The sequence below is a fragment of the Typopeltis vanoorti genome, chromosome 21 (assembly GCF_054136105.1).
Source record: "Typopeltis vanoorti isolate ZY-2024b chromosome 21, IOZ_Tvanoo_1.0, whole genome shotgun sequence".
Lineage (NCBI taxonomy): Eukaryota > Metazoa > Arthropoda > Arachnida > Uropygi > Thelyphonidae > Typopeltis > Typopeltis vanoorti.
Genome location: NC_143569.1, coordinates 76,353,507 through 76,377,323, shown reverse-complemented (window position 1 = coordinate 76,377,323; position 23,817 = coordinate 76,353,507). Strand labels below are relative to the sequence as shown.

At 34.8% G+C, this 23,817-nt stretch overlaps 1 protein-coding gene across 1 annotated transcript in view; it reads left to right on the top strand.

The window, feature by feature from the left end:
• Positions 1 to 23,817, top strand: part of Atg14 (autophagy related protein 14) — a 125,820-nt gene that overhangs the window by 43,835 nt on the left and 58,168 nt on the right. The window contains exons 4-5 of the mRNA XM_090411173.1: positions 5,014 to 5,095; positions 10,755 to 10,992. Of these exons, the coding sequence (XP_090267299.1) occupies positions 5,014 to 5,095; positions 10,755 to 10,992 (320 nt within the window). The remainder of the gene's footprint in view (positions 1 to 5,013; positions 5,096 to 10,754; positions 10,993 to 23,817) is intronic.

Here is a 23,817-nt window from a genome sequence, read left to right as displayed (position 1 = left end):
TTGGAATTAGAAGTACCTACTTCAACAGATACAACAATATTATTGTCTTATTTTTTTTGTCAAAATGGTAAAATGAAGTAATAGATTTTGAATACTGTGTATATGCAAAATTTCAAACCAGTATATGATGAGATATAGTTATAATTCAGTTCCAGGAACAGAGAGTGAGGTGGGGCGGGGCACAATTGGAAATCTTCAAAATAAGTATAAATTGTGTAGGATATGTTTCAACATATTTTTGCCATATCTATGGTGATAAAGCATTAGATATTATAGGAATGTGCATCCTACAAAAAAGTACAGAAGGCATTGTCTGTTGCAGTTTTAAGTGAAAGGTGAAGGCAACTGAAATATCAGTATAAATGTTTATTTAAAAAAGTCTCATAGTTGTATAGCAAGTAATGCATTTTAATATCATTTGTTAACTATTATTTTTCAGACGATTACAATGTATACTATATATTCACCATAATAACTTTAGTTAATACTTTCAATATTTTTATAATGTTACATTGTCATCATCAGGGATCGCAGAGCAATTGGAAATGGGGGAAGGGGGTTATCTCCTTTTATATACCTTATTATTTTCCTTATATCTCTATTTATCTCTTTAAGCTATACTGCCTTCTTATACCAGAAAATTTATTTGATAAGCTGTGCCACTGATGTCCATTTTCTAGTAATAATAAGTGGTGAGTACGTCCAGTAGTTTACCCATTACATTCAAATTATCCCCGATTGATTAATATCTGCAGTCGTGGTCTACTCCTGGGTTCCCACTAATAGGCTCTAATATTTTTTGGAACAGTGCATCGAAGAATTAAATGTCAGATGACACTCTGTTAACATTCTAACAACACATTTATTTACCATAAAACAATTTACACTATTATTTCATCAAAGAAAAAAAAAATGCTTAGTTTAATTCTAAATAGCACAAATTATGTTAAGATTCCCTTTCAATTTATGATAATCATGTCACATAAATATCCACTCCTTTCCAATATCAAGTTTCTATTCTAAGCAATTATACTATTAACAAACTGTTACTCCTTATCTGTTATACACACAAGAATATCATTACACATAAAAGTTCGATCCCTCTGATACTAAGATAATACTCTAAGCAAAGTGCACCATTAACAAACTGTTGCTCCTTATCTGTTATACACATAATCTTCTATTACTTATTAAACGTTTTACATCCAACGATTAACTTCACTCAAATTCAGCAGTTTAATCTTAACAGTCCTCCAGTAAAGTTCTCCTGTAATTCACAAAATTGAAGAAAAAAAATCGAACTCACTTTAGGGCTGCTACCCACTGTGTATTCCCATTCCCTGGCTTTGGATTGGAGTCCTGATCTTTTCCTCCCGTATCAGGTTTTCTCTCCCTTTTTACGCCGACGATAGATTTACTGACGGCTTCTGCTGGGACGCTGTCCTCCCAGCACTTGGGCGAAGAATTTCGCTTGAGGAGTACTTGCATGCACGTTAAACTAACTGAGCAATTCTTTCTCGCTCGAAAATTCCTCTGTTTGGACAATAGCTCCCAGCGAAGGTTTGTCATTGGATCAATGCTTTGCCTGGTGGACTGGCTCCTGTCATCTTTCTTTCAGACTACTGGCATGATTTCTCCTGAAGTCGCGTCCTCGATGGCTTACATCCGACGGACAACCGCTGGAGTACCGTTGACGACCTACGGGTAATCGATGACGACCTACGGGTAACTCCTTTTATTCACCTTCTTTCGGATCCCTGGATGAAGATATGGGACCCTGAATATTTTGATGCGATCATTTGATCTTCTACTACACTCTTTTAATCCTATTTGTTCAGGCAGCAGTAGTGAGTCTGAAGTTTGTTGGTCCATCTGACACTGACCTTGAGTGTTTACAATTAGAACTTTAACTATATACAGATATACAGGTTATTTTTATAACATCCTTATAGAGCTTGACTAAAAATTGATGTAAAGCTTTCTGGCATTATTAAGCTACATCAAATTTTTACACAACGATGTGCATGCAGGACACTAATACTTTGTAAATGAGGCTGAAGAAAGGCAACCAAAATTGGGCCTAGATCCTAAATGGTGGACTGAATTGGGTGGCTTGGCCATTACATTACCTGATGATGGAAATATAACATTTCCGAAACATTGGGAGTATTAAAGTTATTATAATTAATATTTAGTATGCATTGTAATCTTCTGAAAAATAATAGTTATGAATAGCAAATCATATAAACCTTTCTACCAGAACATCATTTATTGTTTATTAAAAAAAAAAAAAAGCTCGGGTTCTAAAACTGAAGTATGATGATCTATATAAATGATATTTTGCAAGGAAAGAAAACAAAGTTCATATTTATTTCAATAAATGTTATTTGAAAATATTTATAAATATTTAACATGATGATATTCAATGCAAGCTATTTGAAAATAGCAAAAATAACAAAAATAATTTCTGCAATATTGTCATTAGAATGAAAGAACATAAATTGCCTTGTTTCAGTGCACTGATTTGAAGAATACGATATTGCATGTCTACTACTATTAAATTCGTTGCTGAGGTGATCTCTTGTTTCATTTCAGATTACATGCTTTATTTTCACACGTGTGAAAATTGGGAACAGACACAGTAACTAAATTGTGTGGCAAAAAGTTCAGTTATTGAAGGACAGCAAATGAAATTCCAAGTAAAACAGTATATTTAAGTCAAGTGACACAAAGGTCACTCCATTACAGTTAATCCACTAATCATTGTAAAGGGATAAATGGCAGAGGAGGGTAATTACATGAGAAATACAGCATGTTTATGATGTTTTGATCCATGAAATATGAAACAAAGTGGTTTTAGTATTTAATCCACTTGAGCTGGTTGGGAGGTTAATAAGACCATTGCTGTACTTTTAAATGGACAATCATTTTTGTTTAAGTTGGAAAAGTATTCGAATCCTTCTTAGGATTCTTTGAAAAGTGTTCTGAACTAAAAATAATTCTATTGATTAATGTAGGTTTCTCCACTTGATATTTTACAAAATGTCAGTAAAATATTCTGTCAAACCTGATTTAGCTAATATATGCTATTATCAGGACAAAAATAGTAGAATGGTAATGAAATGTTTCATGTTGAAAATTAGAGAAACTGTTTTAATTAAGAGTTTAATTATAATTGTAAAATGTAAGAAAATAGTTATGTTATTGGAATATGCGTGTTGCATGTTTCTTCCTATATAAAATAAATGCATATAATTTCTGTAACATAACAGCTAAAAGCTTTTGAACCCCTTCAAACGTTGAGCAGCATATAAAAAGAACTATTTTCCTATGATTTTGAAGCACTTAAGAGATGTGAAAAAAATGATGCAGACAAAATAAGCTATTTGGATTTATACAAATAAAATGAATCCATTCAAGAAAATAATGACTTCCCCCCCCCCCTCTAGTTCTCTTGATGTAATATTTCAGTGAAAGAAAAGCCTTCTAATTTTTCACCTGATTTAGCATATAGTTCAGTGTTGATAATTATAATTCCTTCATGAAATAGTGTAGTGTTTTTCATTTGCAAATGTGGCTTTTTTTGAGAATTGCTACTTTGTATTTAACTTAAATAAGAATGGGGAAACTTACTTTAAGTAGCTGTTTGCAAAAAAAGTTGTAGCTTAAGTTGGCTAGATTTATGGATTGTATCATGATTAATATTTTTTTGTTACGAGGGTGGTCTGCATGTGTTTGCTAAAGGAAGGTTTTGGCTGTCTGCTTGCCTATTATAACAAGGTAACAAATGCTTTGGACAAGGGGGGAATGAATGACAGTACTATATTTAGATTTTGCAAACTTTTGATAGACTGCCATTTGACAAGGTGGTAATTAAATTGGAACAAATGGGGTTTGATGGTAGATTAGTACATTGCATTTGAGATTGGCTGTCTGATAGGTATCAGCAGGTTGTTGTAATGTGGAGCAATATCCTAGAAGAGTAAAGCCACTAGTGGTTGCCTCAGGGGTTCTGTTTTGGAAATATTGTTTAATTTATATGCTAAATGGCATTGGGAAGAACTTGAATGATGAAGTATAGTTTTCTGCAGATGATGCAGAGTTTGAGACAGGTATGAGGAGTAGAATGGATGTTGTAGCCTTGCAAGATAACTTAAATAGATTGGGTGAATATGCAAGTGGGAGTGGGGATGTCAGTTCTATGCAGCAAAGTGTAAAGTTTTGAAATATGAGATACAGAGTATAAGATTGGTGGGATATCTTAGAGGAGGTCAGGAAATGAAAGAACTGGTGATGATGGTGGATAAGGACCTGAAATTTTGCAGACATTTTGCTAAAATTATGAATACCTCACAGCAGATTATGGCAGTGATGTGGAGAACATTGACCTAAAAGTAAGGATCTTGTGATTCAATTGTACGAAGTTTGATCAGATCACATATGGATACTGTGCACAGATTTGATTACCTGGTTTTCAAAAGGATGATAAGTTGGTGGAGAGGGTTCATAGATTATTCACTAAGTCTGTTTTGAGTCTGGAATGCGGAATAGGAAAGATTGGGATAATGCAAATTGCAGAGCCTAGTGGATAGAGGTAGGAAGGATATGATTGATATGTATAAGTTGGTAAGAGATAATTACTAGATTAACGTGGATGAGATTTTTTTGTAGAATATCTGGAGATGTGGGGAGAAAGAGAGGCCATCCCTGGAAACTGTATAAAGTGGATGTGAGCAAGGCAGTTGAGGAGTAGATTCTTTGCATGTAGAGTGGTGGGTTGCATTACATTGTCTGAGAGTGTGGAAAGACACTGAATGCTTTTAAATCAAGGTATGATGAGCTGTGCATTTGAGTGGGATCTCTCACGATGAGTCTTGATTTCATGAATGTCTGATGATGATAATAATTGTTCCAGGCGAAAGTGCTTACTTGGACTTTAACTAGTGGACTAATTTTTCTGTGTAGATATTAAACCAATCACTACTTTATTTACTTATTTATTTTTTATTTCAGAAAAGAGAGATTGAGATGTGTGCAGAAAGAATTCGATTATTACAGCTAGCAATTGAAAGTAATTTGCAACAAAAGCAAGATGGTTAGTTCAGTTTTGTTGGCCTATTTCTATTTAGCAGTTATATTTTATTATATTATATTAGCTGATATTGTTATTGTATTATCAACAGATAAGATGCATAGTGAGGCTAAAATTTAAAAAAAATCCAAAAATTAATTCATATTAAGTTAAGGGGGATAGTAAATCCCGTATTATTTTACAGCCGGGTATGAAACTCAGAGATCGAAATCTAAGAGTTTCATGCCGAAGAACTATCGGCGAGTCCAAGCGTAAGTCATCACTTGGGTAGTGCAACACTCGGAACAAAGGTGGAGCAAGCTCCGTCACTATCCGTAATATTTTCTCATAATGTAAAACGCAGCTCCTAGGAGATGTATTACTGTTTTACATTATGGGGAGAGGTCACTACCCAGACCAGTTTTGACCCTTATTGAGGTCTCATCAGTGAGTAGGTAGACCTGGAATATCAAGTTTTAAGTGAACCGAATTTACTTATACCCCTACTAACGAATTGCAAGACCGGTGTACTCATAATTAATAAATAAAATAAAAAATAAAAAAATAATATGGGATTATTTTATCACCCCTTAACTTAATTTATGTCGCCGTAAAAATAGCCTCTTGGCTCTTTATCGAATTAATTCATATATTAGAGTAGTTGTATTTTATATTTTCTCCGGGATTATATGATTGTTCAAAATGAGTTTTTTTGCATGGAGGGTGGTGAGTGATTGGATTGCATTGTTTGAGAGCGTGGTGAATGCAAAGACAGTGAATACTTTTAAATCAAGGTATGATGAGCTGTGCGTTTGAGTAGGATCTCCAACGATGAGTCTTGAAGGATAACTAAAATAAAAATGAAAAGATTTGTTATTTTGAAAACTTAAATATCTGAATAGGAAATGAATTCCAAATTTATACAGTTTTTGACAAAAATTGGAAAAGAGTGACACTAATTAATAACAGCTTACTGGATTTTTGTAGATGAGTTCTGCTTATTGTTACAAATGCTGCAGTGCATTTCTGCATAATGAGAGGTATAATTCATAAAGAGAAAATAGAAAGTGTTATTGATAATGCCATTAAGAAGAGCAGCATATTTTCAAAACAGTTTGGATACAAGTTTTTTTAATATTTGAAATGGGAACTGTAATATTACCATTTCTGCATGTGATGGAAATGAATATCCTAACTTAAAAGAAATCTGTAGGTACTGGTTTTAAAAGGAATCAAAGTAGAAGAATTTTATGTACTTGAAAATGCAAAGCATTTGAAAACAAGAACCATACTTTTGATTAGCAGATTCTTGCAAAACATTATATCTAATAGAAACATGAGAAACTGCTGTGTACTTAATTACTAGGAAGACATTCTTTTATTCAAAGAAGAAATATACAAAGTAGAAAAACAGCAAGAAACAATTCATAATAACATAGACAATAAACATTTTTAAATAGGTAATTTAGGAGACTAATAAAAAAAAAACTTAAATATGTCAGCATAACTTTCAAAATCTACTAAGTGATAAAACTAATTATGAAATGGAAAAATAAAATCACCTAGAGCATATTTCAGTACTAGAGATAGAAAATACTGTTAGATGCCTGAAATATGAAAAGATGGCTGAATTTGATATTATTTAAATTGAAATACAGTAATCTTACTTATCAATCTGGCCATTAGACTAACAGCACTTACCAAAAGTATGTTGGTATATCAGCTGACACCTGGAATACCCCTCCCTGTCGTGTACCTGTTCTAGGTGGAGAAGACCCTCCTAATGATGGTACTGGCCCCTTTAATCCTTCCTCTTTTTCTTTGCTTTTCTTCCCATATTCTTTGCTCTACTTCTCCTGAGTCTTCTTTTCTTTCAGACCATCATTACTGAGATTAGTGCCCTGCTGTGGTGTTTGACATGAGGTGTGACCCATAGATATCTGGAAAGGGGAATCTTGCTAATGTTGTCTACTTCGTCCTCTGCCTTGGAAAGACTGCAGACCTGGATGGCCTGGCCAGAATTGATCAGCTAGTGGGCTTGTCTGCAAGGATCATTGTTGCTGTAGTAACAATGATCCTTGGGTCCTGATCCTGGCCCAGGGTCAGGACCCAAGGCTTGCTGTGGTGCTGGTATAGCACCCAGGGTATTCCTGGTGTTTCACTCCCAAGTGCAGTCATTTACTTGCTAATCAGTGGGCAGGAAGCTCAGGTGCTGAATGAAAAAACCCTTGAGCATGAATTCTTCATCCTCTGATGTTTTAGGGGGGCCTTAAATGGAATACAGCATTTGGTAACAGAAGTAAGGAACAAAAGATGTGATATACCAGTATAACTTTATAAGTTTTTCTGATCATCCTTGCAACAGGCAAAAAACCAATAGGAAAATGTCACTCTTCTTCATTCAAAAGGGTATAGGACTAGCAGGATCTCCTAATCTGTTAAGGAACTATGTTCTGGTGATATCCTTGTGGAAACCACATCAGCAACACTCTGAGAAACTGCTGAGAGCAACATCAAAGAATGGAATATTGATCACAGCAATACCCCATAAAGTGCTCAATTCTTGAAAGGAGTGATATCAGAATAGGATATCATTGATATTCTTGGTGAGGAGATATGTTCAGAGCTTTAAAGATCAGGGAGTGACAGGCATCAGGTGCATCCTGATACATAGGATGGTAACTTTGTTTGATCAGGAACATCATCCTTACTTTTGATACACCTAAGCTTCTAACATCTGTAAAAGAAGGACATGTCATCATTATCATCTTAGAGGCTATGAGTAGTCATTCCTTGTACATTTGTTTATAGTTAAATTAAGCATTGTGAAAAATTTAGTGAGCTTCATTAATTTATATAACAACACAGCGATGCTGAACGTTAATGCATAATCCCAAAAAAATTCACGAACTTGAAAGTATCTAACCAACGAAAGGTAAAGATTTAAATTTCTTAATTTATAAGTTTGAGCCCATGACTGACACAAGAATATTAGTTAGGTGAATGACAAAGATGGAAACATACTCATTGATAAGGAAAAGATAAATGGAAGATGAGTGGAGTACTTATCAGACCTCTATGATGATGATAATGGTAACATGTTAGATGATTCACGACACCTTTAGTTAAACGTAACAACAGATACCACTCTACCCACAAGAAAGGAGGTAGAACATATAATTAAGAATCTTCCTAATAATAAATCCCCTGGGTGTGATAATCTGATAATATTCCGGCTGGAGCCGTTGAAAGCTTTGACTGACAATAATAACTATTTAGAATCCATTCAGGACATCTATAAAACAATACAATTACCTGAAGTTTTTACAACATCTATCTGCATACCAATTCCAAAGAAACATAACGCACAAAATTGCGAGGATTACAGAACTGTGAGCCTAATATCCCATGCATCTAAAATTATTTTAACCATTGTTAACAAACAAATTGAAAGAGCCATAAGCAGTGAATCGAGCGAACAACAGAAAGGCTTCAGAAGAGGAATGGGAACCATTAATGCTATCCTGGAACTAAAAATACTAATAGAAAGATCACTTGAAAGAAATAGGAACATTTACGTTTGCTTCATGGACTTTCAGAAGGCTTTTGACCAGATAAAACATAATAAAATGTTCAACATATTAGATAAATTAGACATAGAAGATCATGTACTTAAGATTATAAAAATGATTTACACCAAACAGAAAATGCAGCTGTTTAACAATGAGACTGCTGTAGTGAAAATAAAGAGAGGAGTTAGACAAGGTTGTATCCTTTCACCAAATCTATTTAATATCTATAGTGAGATAGTGAGGAAAAAGATTGAAAAATAAAAAATAGGAATCTTAGATATGCTGATGATACTATTCTAATAACAGAAAACAGAAACAAATTAATCAAATTACTGCATCTACTAATTGAAGAAGGTAAAGAATTTGGATTAGATATAAATGCAAAGACCAAATTTATGAAAATCTCAAAAGAAAGCAGATACGAGCCAGAAATATTCATAAACAATATGAAAATTGAACATACAACAGAATACAAATATTTAGGCACCTACTTTACTGCAGATGGAAAGCAAGATAAAGAAATAAAAATAAGAACAGCCATAGCTAAAGATGCATTTTAAAAAATAAAGATCTGCTCAGGAGTTCTGTGAGTATCGAGACAAAGAAAAGAATGATAAGAACATTAGTGTGGCCAATTTTCACATATGGAAGTGAGACTTGGATATTCAAGAAGAGAGTAAGGCAATAAATAATGGTCTTTGAAATGTAGTGCTATAAGAGAGCTCTGAAAATCCCATGGACAGAGCATGTGACAAATACAGATGTCCTACAGAGAATAAGAACACAAAGATTTTTATTACAGGAAATGATTCAGAGAAAGATGAGATTGGCAGGACATGTACTGAGAGGTTCAGCAGGACAGTGGATACTAACAGTTTTAGAAGGAAAAATTATGGGAAAAGGATCAAGAGGCAAAAAACAAAGGACATGGCTTGAAGATATACAGGGTGTTCGGGATAAATTTGACATATTTATAATTAATTATATTTTTCCGTAAGTTACATGTATTAACACACACTTCTCTTCATTTAAAAGTTTGGACCCTTCTTCATTCATATACAAGATGTCAGAAAGGATGGATAGCTGGAACCCACCTGAATCATGGAAGAGAATAACTTGTATCATGATGATTCGTGCCTGCCATCAAAATAAGGATATTACGACTGCTGCCCAATGCTCCCTGAATACAGTAAAAACAATCAGGCATGAACTAGAGACTTGCAATGGTGACTACGAGGATGTAGCAAGAAGAAAGATCTCTAGCAGACGATCTGATTGCGTTCGTACAGTAGAATTCCTCGCAAATCTGCAGGAACAGGTGTTGAAGAACCCTGGCATTGGAATTCGGGCTTTGTTCGTGGAGTTGCTAACTGTAGTCAAGCCCTGGATAACAAGGGTAGCCAATGGTAGGCCGTATGTATGGCAGCAGGATTCGGCCCCTTGCCACACCTCTGGGAAAAGTCAAAAATGGTTGTCTGAAAATTTCTACGACTTCACCAGTCCAAATGTTTGGCCTCCAAACTCCCCAGACCTTAACCCCATGGATTATTTTGTATGGGGCGCAGTTGAAAAAGACACCAATCGCACTTCCAGTAATACAAAAGCCCAGTTAATGGATAAAATTAAAACAGTTTTTGCGGCCCTTCCCAGGGAGACTGTAGCATCAGCTTGTTCGAGGTTCCGAAGCAGAATTGAAGCTGTGATCGATGCTAATGGTGGTTATTTCGAGTAAATCTTGTTGATAGTATTGTAATTAACTCTGCCTGTAATGTTTTTTGTCAATTCATTAAATTTAATAGATACAAAGAAGATTTTCTTTTTCCTTACGAAACTGTCAAATTTATCCCTAACACCCTGTAAAATCATGGACAAGATCACATGGCTATGCAGAAACAAAAAGGAAAACCACCAACAGAGAGAACTGGAAGGACATGGTGCTGCACCCTCTCACTGAGGAAGCTACATGAAGAAGGGGGGGGTATAACATTTATTTTATTTCAGTTTAAGAATCTCATGAACTCATGCTGAACTGTGAGATCATTACAGAAATGTTAGTATATATGTTTGTAAATGTAACTGCACAATTTTAATCTAGTTTAATTTTATTTTAGAAGAAAAGAAGCTGTTTGATCTTGAGGAACAAGTCGAAGTGCTTACGCAAAAAAGCTTGGAATACTCTGGGAAAGTGCAGAAAACACACAGGCGTATAGAGAAGTGTTGTTATAATACAACAGGACAGAGAAAGCGTTTGTCAGCAACAAGGCAGAACCTGAAGGAAGTAGCAAGACAAAATGTTCAGCAGTTAGTTACTTATATATTTCCAATAGCAGAAGTTCGATCATCTAGAAGGTATGTTTTTACTTGTTTAAAATTTTATGTTATATAATGATAATCTTGTTACAAGAAAATCAAGAGCATGACCAAGTATTTTCCTATATCACATAGTTTGTCAAAAAAATAAATAAATAATCCAACTTAATTGAAAGTTTTTTCTAAATGGTTTTAAATTTATGAAATTATGACATATTACAGCTATTTTCATTAAATTTTTTAAAGATTCTAATTTCCAAAACAAGCATTATTGTGAGTCCTTTCATGCTATAAGAGCGATTCATATCACTTGCCATTTGGTAGTAAAGCAAAGGCTTTACCACTTAACAGGAATAAGCCACATTCTGAACAGCTGAAGATAGAAATTGTTGATTTCATTGTGAGTATCACAAAAACCTTAAGCATCAGTTATGAAAACTTACAAAATAAAACGTAAATCCTATAATGCCTTTTATTCCTCAAAGGGAGTAGGCATAGCTCCTGTAGCCCTAACTTTTGAAGACTAGTGGATAGCCAGTCTCCATTCTCCAACCAACTGTTAGCAAGCTCAAACTATCGATAAATCAAAGCTTTTCAGAGGAGAGAGAGGCCCTAAATCCTAACAATTGCATTATTGTCTGCAATAGTATGAGTTGTGCAGTCAGTATTCTTGATGTGAAGGGTTAAAAACATGAGCTTGGAGTGAAAATCCTACTTCATTGTTTCAGATTGATTAACTTGGGATTCAGTTGAGAAGTTTAGAAAAATTCCTCTATTGGTGACCAGAATCAAATAGAGTAGACATCCTTTGAGCAGTTTAGTGCTGTGGATGCAAATATAAAATTCAGAGAACTGGATTACGATGGATAATATGCAGCCCAAATCGGTATGTTTCATTGCAGTGCAATGAAACATATCAGTTAGTGCATTTTTGACATCAATTCTATCGGTATTTTTTGATAAGATTTATTCTCATTTGTATGTAATAATTTATGTTAACAATATTATTCTTGAATGATAGGAAACTAATTGAATAAAAAAAATTCTTTGCCATTATGTCAGTTTTTTGAATGCCAACCACAAACTTATACTTCATTAGTTATTTTTTTAGTTAATGCTGTTATTTTTGTGAGTAGATTCACAAAAAAAAAAAAAAAGACTGTTAGTCTAATAATACATTACTATTATTGCCATAGTTTTATTATTATATTTATTTTATTTTATTTATTGTGTTTGTGTGTGTATTGATTGATTGAGGGCCTTAGTAGTTCAGTGGAAGTGACATTTTGCATCTACAGTGCAATTCTACTTACTGACAAGAGGAACTTTTCTAAGCCTTTCTTTGACCTTCCCAGGTGAGTTGATCTCTGGCATAGACAACTGTTTCCCCCCCCCCCCAGAAACTCTTTTTTTTTTTTTTTTTTTCATTTCATAAACTCAAGAAAATCTACCGTATAAACCACACTATTTCAGGCAATAAAATATGGTGTTATGGTTAGGGACCACAAGATGGTGGCACTTGTTAGCCATCTCTTTACTGGATGTCGCTTTAAATTAGTGATAATCTTTGAGCAGTTTAATCTCCACTGGTGGCATCAGAGACAGCTGGCCACTTAATTTAGATATGACAAAAATGGCCTAGTCTATTCTCTATAGGGAATAAAAGGTGTCAGCTGTTTTTTTTTTTAATATATATATATATATATATATCATATGAATATTGTATATAGCATTATATACACTCCATAGAAAGAAGTCAATGGACACCCTAATGTGAGGAATAAATAGCCATGGCACCCACCTTAATAAGATCTAGGACCTCCTTTCACCATGATGACTGCAGCAGTCCTAAGGAGCATACTTTCCACAAGTGTAGTGATGTTCATGTCCACAAACCACGCAGTTAAAACAGTCCTCTTTTGACATGGTTCATTATCTTGCCGAAAGAGATGATGATCATTTCCATTGAAGCATCACAAAGTAGGAAGCATTGCATTGTCCAGAATGTTTAAGAACTTCTAGATACCTCTTGAAGTTCAATGTTCAGGAAAAAGAAGACCTTATCATCACACTGCCACGTCCGAATTTCATAGTTGGAGTATGCACTCTGGTAAGAGATGTTCACTGGGCATCCACCACACCCACACCTGTCCATCTGCTCGGTAGAGATGTAGCGTGATTTGTAGTTCCATATCATGGCTTTCCAAGCTTCCACATCCCACTGTACTCACTGTTTGCACTACTGAAGACAACACTGCATATTCCTTTGGATAACGTAGGATTGCATATTGCAGTCCTACCCATAGAAACCTTGGTTGTGAATGTTTTTGTGCAGATTTGTGTTCCAGTTGATGCCCAGAATGCTGCATTCAACATGTCAGCTGACCAATGGCAGTTTTTACATATTGTCCATTGTGGCACCCTATGGTCATGTGCAGTGAGTGTGTGGTGGGTTGTCCACTGCAGGTAGCACTTGCCGTTGACTTCCTGTGCCTCCATCTCAGTATGGTATCACTGATTGTTGACCAAGATTGGTCCAGTTTGTCAACAATTTACAAAATAGATAGGTCTGCGACATGACATCCTATCGCAACACCTCTTTCAAACTGTCAGTTCTTTTCTCTCAGCCAATTCACTTGGACACAGTTTCACTGACTTGGGAGCATTCTATTTCTTCAGTTTATAATGACTACAAACAATTGACTAATTACATGGCACGATACACTGTGCCCATCAATGTGTCCATTGACTTCTTTCCAAGCAGTGTGTGTATAATTTATCATATGTGTGTGCATGTGTACATACATATATAGTTTATTCACAATATGATACAATGTGAAAAAGCAAAAGAGATTTATATTAGAAATTAAATATTGCAAATTATGGTCTTCCAAGTCTCTCTATCTTGAGATAACCTGTAGATGTCAGATGGAGTTTTGCAGTTCAGCCTACTGATGGTTTCACATATGTATTGGCAAAATTGTTTGCATGGTCTTCCTCTACTGCGTTTGGCATCTTCTGATTTGTACAGGATGAGGGATTCCAAAAAGGATGAGACTTCAGGATATCTGAGTTGTAGTTTTTTGACTATACTGACAAGTGGTTCTTGCTTAGCCAGATTTAGCACAGCAGAGTTAGTGACGCAGTCCATCCAAGTGTATCCAAGGATCAGTCTGAGACATGTAGTTCCAAAGGAGTTAATTAGATCTGTAGTTTTTTTTGGTGCTTATTGTCCAGGTTTGAGAACCATACAAGAAGATGGATCTACTGGTTGCATGGTATAGTCTTATTTTTGTCTTTAATGATACTAATGATGATTTCCAGATGGGACGGAGTTTGTTTTATGGAAGACTAGAGCCAGCTGTTTATGTTTACATTCTCTTCTCCAACTGTTGGTGAGCAATGGATATTTTATCACTAAAAAATGCGTACTAACCGCACTGATAAGTTTTATTACGCAAAACTTAAAAACACAGTGATAGAACTTACCACTGTGGTTGGTATACGTGTGTTTTTTAGTGATGAATTCACCACAGGTTTCATTATATAAAAATGGATGTTTTAAGAAAATGGTACAAAGAATACCATTCTCTACTCCTGCTCCTCAACAATTTCTTATATTTGCTACAGAGCCTCTGTTTCCATCCCTTATAAAATTGCCAATCTCATGACATGAGTGATTTTCAAGCCCATTGTGACTATATAAGTTCTGTTACATTCACCTAAGGACCACTACCCTTTCAACAAACATCCTAGAGTTTACAATATTCCATGTTCTTGTGGCCTTGCTTATATAGGGCAAACTTCTAGAAGTTTGAAAATTAGACAAAAAAAGAGCATATTGGAGACATTAATAATAGAGAAGATAGCTGAAGTCTAGCTTTTCACTTCTCCCACATTCATCACAATATTAAATCAGACAAGAGCTCCATGCCTTACACTAAAGACAGCTTCAGTGCCTGCAACATCAGAGTATGATGGTTATCCATTCACAAGGCATACTCAACAGAAACCAGGGAATGATTTTATGTGATGATATTTGGAAGTCACTTATTAGATCTTTCCACACATCAAATGTTAACTTTTTTGCCATCATGCATTACCTACCTACAGAACAGTGACTTACCCATGCCATCTTCTGCCTTCCATGTGTTTTACTTTGTGTAATGGTTCCTAAATGTTCGGTTTTAGTTATGTAATGGTTTGTGCTTACTGCTTATTGTATGCTTTTGTTCTTTCTGACCGAGAAGAAGCCACTAGCACATGTAGTGAAACTAGTCAATTTAACTATCTATAACTATTACAACCTATTAAACCCAGTGTGAATTATCACTTGTCACATTTGGTTTTTTTTTTTGGTTGAAAACTCCAATACTCATTTTCTTTAATTAACATGAAAAACACAAGGGATAAGTAATATCATCATCAAATTCCTGACATGTATCCTCAAGGGGATGTACAGGATATGATAGTACTACATAAAAAATTTACATCATTACTAACTTCCTATCTACAATTTTCCTTAAAATCAATCTGTTACATTCCAAGACTTAACATTATCAGATCTTACATCTCTTTCTAAGGCACTTTTTACCGTATCAATCCGCCTATATCTTGGTCTTCCTATGGGTCTTTTTCCTGTCAACCTGGCAGAGAACACTTGTTTTGCTAATCTTTCCTCTCCCATTCTCTTTAAGTGACCATACCACCTGAGATTATCTCTACTAACACATTCCTGGATGATGATAATGTCGTGTTCTTTCCTAATATCCTCCTTTTTAATATGATATTGCTATTGATGCCATATGTTCATGCACCTAATCTTTCTTGGGACTTTCGAGTCTTTGGTCAAGTGTTTTACTTCTAACCCAGCTCTCAGATCCATAAGTTAAAATTGGTTTGAATAGTGACATGTATACAGCTAATTTAGTGTTTTGACTAATTTCTCTCTTATTCCATACAAATTTATTCACTTGACTTCATACCATACTAGCTTAGTTGATTCTGTTGTCTATTTCCATATTTAATTTACCATCTTCACTAAAAATCATGCCTGAAATGTTTTACTACTTCCATAAGTTTTCTGTTCACAATGCAGTTGATATTTTCAATGTTTCTGCCTATTTTCATTCTTTGTCTTGTTATTGCTGATCTTCATACCATATCTATTACAACAGTTATTCATGTTAGCATGGAATATTGCAGACTTGTCGCGGATTTATTTTGAAGTATAACATCATCCACATAAAGCAAAGCACTGAGATTAACATATCCAATTTTGATATCAGGTTTAATACCACTTTCCTTCATAATATGATCCAGATAGATAATGAATAACAGAGGAGATAATGTACATCCTTGTCTGAAAACACCAGATTTAACATTAAACCTGTACTTCCTTCAATTCTAACTGCTGACTTACAACTCTAAGATTAAGTATTGCTTGTTATAATGCCTCATTGACACCATACAACTGTAGCATTTCGAATAACTTGGCACCTTGTCATATGCTTTTTCCAGATATACAAAGCTTAAATACAGATCTTTGTTATATTCCCAAGATTTCTCAACTATTTGTCGTAAAGTGAAAATCTGACCCTGACAACCTCTGTTTGGCCTGAATCCAGCTTGTTCTTCATCAAGCTTTTCTTCCGCAATCCTTCTCAACCGTTTCTCAAGTATACTTGCGTAAATCTTACCAGGAACACTCAGTAGAGAAATACCTCTGTAATACTCGCATTTAGTTTTATTTCCCCTCTTTATATATGGATACTCTGAGAGCTCTGCTCCAATCATCCAGAATTTGTCCCTTTGTCTAGGTCTTCTGAACTATGCAGTGCAGCCACCGTAAGACTTTTATAAAAGCTCTGTATGTGAGCATTTCTGGTTGAAAAATGCCTTTCCACCCTTCAAGATTTTGGTGGCTTTTTCTACCATGGATGTGTATTCCTGATTGCATGCCTGATCAGTGTTTTTCACCACTGTGCTGTGAATGATTGTTTCATTTAGCAAGTTTTCAAAGTAATTACTTTATAGTTTAAGGATATCTTTTTCTCCAGTTTTCATATCACCGTTTTCATCTCTAATTCCTTTTACAGCTCTTTCTTCCATTTCTGAGGTTCTTCAGCAACCTCCAGAATATCTTGTCACATGATATTTATTTGCTATGTTTTTACCAAAGTCTTCCCATGACTTTTGTTTAGCTAGTTTTACATAGTATTTAGCTTTCTTACATTTGTCTCTTTCTGTAAGAGTACAAGCTCAGCTGACTTATTTGCCAGGAACATTTGATATGTTTTCTTCTTTTCCTTCACTGCCTCTTTAACTTCCTGTGTCCCCTAGGGGATTCTGATTTTTATTTCCTTGAAGTCAATCTCACCACATGCCTCTCTAGCTGAATCAATGAGTGTTTACTTCATGGCTTGCCACTGAATCTCCAAGGTTTGGTTCCTGCTCTCAAACTCTTTCATTTTTTCTTGAATAATATTTTTGTATTTTAGTCTACAGTTTACATCTGAGAGCTGCTCAACTTTTATTCGCTTTAAAACTTTCTTACATGTACTTCTTTTGAATATAAAATTCAATGTTATCCTGCCCAAGACTAAATGGTGATCACTTCAAAAATAATTTCAAATCCTCTGTACACTCTGGTGTCCTGCACCAGGGGGAAAACATTTATATCAACAATAACATAGTCAATGGGACTTTTCTTATTCCTTGCCTCTTCTCTCCATGTGAATTTATGCCCATTTTTTCTGTTGGAACATGGTGTTACTAATAAAATGTTCACATTCTGGTCAGAAATCCATTAGGTATTTGCCATTATTATTAGCTTTGCTCTTTTCTCCAAATTTTCCCAAAATATTTTTGTATGTCTGATAATCATTTCCTACTCTGCTATTTAGATCCCCAACACTGGCCAACTTTTTGTTTTATCATTGTGTTAGTTGCTTTCTCTAAAGCCTCAAAAAAATTTCTCCTGTTCTACCTTAGGAGAACCTTCTGTGGAACCATAGGCACAAATAAGTCTCTTTGTACAGTTCCCTATTCTGATATTGCCCACATCACACTACTTGAAATTGCCTACCATTCAAGAAGATTAGCCTCATATTTAGTCTCATATTATTGAACTGTGGCTATTCCTTCTTTTCCTTGATTGTCTTCTTTTTCTTCCTATCCAGGTTCTAGGCCAAGTAGCCTTTTCTAGACTCAGTCCATCTTCTTGGTTGTTCCCTATTCCTTGTTCCTCTAGGCTTATATGTTAAGATCATTTTTGGTATTCTCTCTGCATTCTTGCTATATGGTCTAGCCAGTTTTTCCTATATTTAATCACTGAGTCTCTTATGGAATTAGTGAAATAATTAAAAATCTTTAAATTATTTCTTTTCTTTTTTTTAATCTAGAAAGTATTTTACCTTGGGTATAATAAATGTTAAAATAGCTTGGTATCTTTAACATTTTTTTTAATCTAATATGGTTAGTTTTTCTTTTTCTCTAAGGAATTTCATTTCTTCTGCCTGAATATAACATTTTGTATTTACAAAATGAGCAATGAAATTTATTGTTCAGACAGATCTCACCAGTTTTTTCTTTTTTGTTACAGTCACCCCTATTATGTCGATCTGGTACTTATCCAATTCCTCAGCTAGCTCCATTTCTTTGCCATTCAGGCTTCTTATATCGATAGTGCCGATCTTTAACTCTGGTGATGTTGAGTTGGGGTGTGTTTTCAGATTTGTTCCGGTAGCTGACTTTTTGCTTTTCACCTTGGTTCCCTGGCAAAAACAACAGGGAGCTTGTTTAACTGGGTGACGTCCCAGCTGGCATGAAATTTTGTCATGCTGTACCATCATTTTGTATTTTGGTTTAAGTCAATAAGAATACAATTTGGTCGACTAAATCCCAAATTGCCAGCCCATACTTGTTCGTTCAGTATCTAGGTAGATACCTTACAGGGTGCACCATGAGAAGGTGAGAATTGGACATTAGGTCAGAAGCCCTGGTCAGTTTTCTACATTCTTTAAAGGCTATGTGGAGGTCTCTTCTTAGTTATACAGCTTTGATCCTTAAGCACCACCCCAGGATATACTGCTTATTTAAGGCCATCATCAGTAGCAAAAGTAGTTAATTACAAAATAGAACACATAAAAAAAAATGGTATAACTGAGGAGATATTGCAATATTGTTAATTCATTAGTTCTTAAAAATTGTTGATGTGTGGTTAGAATAAATTTATACTTTAAACTGACACCAATGAAGTGTGTTTCAGATCCTAAATACTCAGGAAAAAGTATGTAATATAATGAAAAACAAGGGTATGCATTTGAAAGACCTTGTTACAGGAAGATTCTAAAAATAGGATGGTACAGAAAATCCCAAATGAAGAGCTCTATCAGAAGATACACCTAAAGGGGAATTTAATGCAGAAAATTATACAACAGAACCTGCAATTATTTGGACATATCTGCACTATGAGTGAGGATCAGAAGATAAAGACATTCATGTTTGGTACTATGGATGGTGTAAACAGAAGAGGTAGACCATACAGAGAATGGATAGACAACATAAAGGACTGATGTGAAATGGAGTTACAGAAACTGTGACACTGTGCACTGGACAAAGATAGGGAAACAGATAGTGAAGGAGGCAGTGAACACCAACGGGCAGTGTACCCATGGTTCGTGATGATTAGAATAAATCCTTCACATCTCTTAGATAAAGATAGTCAGTCATTCCAATTTAAGTTCGGATGGTGAATAAAGCCTCAGCACTTTCTTTGAACACACGTTCAAATTTATACTGACACCAATGAAGTTAGTGTGTTTCAGAACCTAAATACACAGAAAAAAAAAATCAGAGAAAAACAATGGAATATAATGAAAAAACAGGGATATCCATTACATTTGGTACAAGCTATACAAAGTTTATATGAAGATACCAAAATACAGTTTGTTAATAAATTAACAGAAGAGATTGAAATAAATCAGTTGGTCAGACAGGGATGTAGCTTATCTCCAACTCTATTCAATATACAGGTAACCCTCATATAACATGGTACTTATATAACATGGTTTCAATGTAACGTGGTCTACAAATTGTAGTAACTTGTTCAAATACTTATACAACGCGGTTTCGATAAAATCACTGTCTACAAATTGTAGTAACGCTTTATCTTTTCATATATTTTTCACTGCGGACTTAAAAATCAAATTTTATCTTCTTTAAATTTGTTTTTCCAGTATCGCGCATGTAGTTATTAGTAGCGAATTTATATTAAAAGAAATGCCCTTTAGCATGCATGTACATCAATTGTTTACAGTATAGAGTGTTTATTGTTTGAAAATTGTCTTTGTTTTCTGCCAGGAAAGTGCATTAAAAATTATAAGTGTGTTAATCTCAAGCTGAGCACTTTATTTTCTAGCGAGTTACATACATAATCAATATGTCATACTTTTTTTTATGTAAAAAATTTATTTTTATAGTAATGGCCACAAACTGCAATGAAAGCGAAACCCAACATTCAAAAGAAAATTAATTTCTCTCGAAGAAAAATTTTAAATCATGGATCGGTTGAAAAATGGAGAAAAACAAGTTGTTGCAAGGACTTTGAATTTAAATGAATCAACAATTTGAAAACACTCAAACAAAATGAACATAAAATCCAAGAAAATGTTATTGCTGGGTCAGCAGTAAGTGCAAAGCACGTTGCTCGTGTACACGATATTCTAATGGAAAAAAATGGATAAATTTCTAATGATTTGGATAGAAAATTGCATTCAAAAGAAAATTCCTTTGGATGGAAATTTTATTAAACAAAAAGCTCTCAAAGTTTATAAACATTTATAATGCAGACCAGGTGTTCAATGCGGATGAATCCAGGTTATATTGGAAAAAAATGCCAAAACGCACCTATATTTCAAAAAGTGAAAGATCGCCTTCTAGATTCAAAGTTTCCAAAGATAGAATTATTCTGCTGTTTTGTAGTAATGCATCTGGTGATTACATGACAAAACCAATGTTTATTAGCTGATCCTTGTGCTATGAAAGATTAAAATATGCACTTTATTTTATTTTGCCTAAAATAGTTATGCATTATGGGCATAAGTTTACGTACAAGTTGTAATTTTTATAATTTTATACTATGTATTTGTTTCATAGTTTGTGTTTTCTTAACTTACACGAATTACCTGAATTAAATAAAAATATATTTTTGTTGGATATGTCCTTGTTGTTTATATAATTTAAAAAAAAAAAAACGAATTCGGAACATAACCATACTTTTTCTATGTGATCCGAGTCTCTCGTAACACGATTTATATAACGCGGCATTTCTATGGAACCTAACAGCCACGTTATACAAGGGTTACCTCTATATATTGATTCAGATTATTGAAATATGGAAAACAACAGTAAAACAAGTTAACCAGTTAACCAGAAGAAATGTTATCAATAGAGTGCTGTATGCAGATGATCAGATTATATTACAAGATAATGAAGATGACTTTCAAAACTCAATTTACGAAATTTGCTTGAAATTAAACAAACAAGCTAACAATGCAATGTGAAAATTTCACAAAAGAAAACAAAAGTTATGGCATTTAAAGGTGGGAATCATGTTAGATCAAAAATAGTTATATAAAATAATAGAACAGAGGGCACAGTTTAATTATTTAGGCTTAATAATAACATATCTACAAGATAAAGATATGGATGAAAAAATTGAGAAATTTCAGATAATCTGTGGGATAATTAAAAGAACACTGAATAAAAAAACAAGACAAGAAACTCAAATTTTATAAAGTGATGTTTGTAGGTGGAAGCTTGAATTTCATTAAGATGGATGAAATTTCCAAATGCAGTTTATTTATCATGTTTACTAGATAGAGTGAAAAAGTTTTGTTCAATGTCGAGGAAATCTAAGTAAGGTTTTAGGGACTATGGAGAAAGCATGTCCTTTTGGAAGAATAAGGGTGTCACTTTCGGTTTATAGGCATTCCGAAATGTTTACTACCCAAACTGGAATGGTATGAGGTGTGCTTTACTTTATGACAAGGGAATTGAATTTATGATCTAATTGTTAGTTTTGTTTATTAAATGAACGGTGCAGAGAACAGCCACAGTGCTGTGTGTAGGTGGAAGCTTGTATTTTAGTAAACAAAAAATCAGCTAACACCTAAACAGCTAAAACGGCAAGGCCGTTTAGCCCTATCTAACTTTTGGAGACTGAGTGGGCAGTTCAATCTCCACTGGCAGCCAATCAGAGATAGCTGGCCCAAGGCTATCACTAATTAAGCGGCATATAGTGAAGAGAGAGAGATGGCTCAACAAGTGCCACCATCTTGTGGTCACTAACCCTAACACTATATATAATGACTGAAATAATGTGGGTTCTACAGTCGATTTTCCTGAGTTTATGGGACAAAAAACCAGAAAAATTTCCTCTAGTCGACGACTAGATTCAAAACAAAGTCTTCCTTCGTGAGATTAAGCGCTGCGGTGTGCAAACGCCACATCCACTGAGCTACACAGGCTGTCTGTATTTTAGTAAGGTGGGTGAAATTTCCAAACAAAGTTTATTAGGATCTTCACTAAATAGAGTAAATATGTTCCATTCCTAGCTCAAATAACAAAGAAACAGCATGTTGAGTTCCAATTTCTGACATCTCCGAGTCATTTCCAGAATTCTTAAGAAATGTAATTTAGTGGCTGCTTTTCTTTCTATTCAACAAATTATCAGCATGTTTTCATCTTCTAAAGATAAACAGTTTCTTCTAACTCTCCCTGGTATCTACAAGTTCTTTCTGACTGTTATTGTCCTTGCTTTGGGACAACCTGGACGTTCTTTGGAAAAAGAGAATTGAAGAACCCCCAATCTTACATTAGCAACAGTAAATTTGAAACATCTGGCTTGGCACACATGGAATAGGTACAGACCACATCTTATGGTCTGAAACATGCTTACTTCATCGGTGTGAGCATAAATTTGAACGTTTGTTCAAAGAAAGTGCCGAGGCTTTACTTTAGCATCTGAACTTAAATTGGAGGAGCTGCCTCTCTCTATCTGAGATATGGGAAAGTCTTCTTGTAATCACACATCAATAATTTTTTAAGAGCTAATAAATTATCAGTATTGCAATATTTCCTCAGTTATACCATTGTGCTGTTTTATGTTTAACATCATCATCATTATTATTATTATTTAGGCCTCCAAGGAGTCAAAAGACTCATCGCAGGAGGTTCTTCCTAGGAAACACAAAGTCTATCAAGACTCACTTTGGGAGGACCCTCCTAGGAAACGCAAAATCTATCATACCACTCCTTAAACTCATTGGCTGTTCTCGCTCTCACCACTCCACCAGGCAATGCATTCCACGGCTCAACCACCCTCCATGCAAAGAAACCACTCCTCACCCTCTTGCTAAGTTTCCTTTTGTAACTTCCAGGGATGGTCCCTTGTCATCACTCCTTCCTGCTGTTCAACCAAGCGAATGAACTCGCCAGTGTCAACCCTGTAATCACCTCTTAACAGTTTAAAAGTCTCAATCATATCACCTCTCCTTCTATCCACCAAACTCTGCAGTCTACATTCTCTCAGCCGAGCCTCATAACTAACATTGTACAGTCCTGAAACTGTTTTTGTTATCTGCCTCTGTACCCTTTCCACAGTTAATTTATCCCCTTCAAATCCTGGGGACCAAATCTGAGAACAATAGCGTAAGTGTGGTCTGATCAGGGTCCTATACAATGGAATGATAACTGTTTTATCTCTGCAGGTCAACGTCCTTCTCATTATTGCAGCAATCCTTCGTGTTACCTTCTCTGCCTTTCCAATATGTCCCTTGAATTTCAGGTTTCTATCAATCA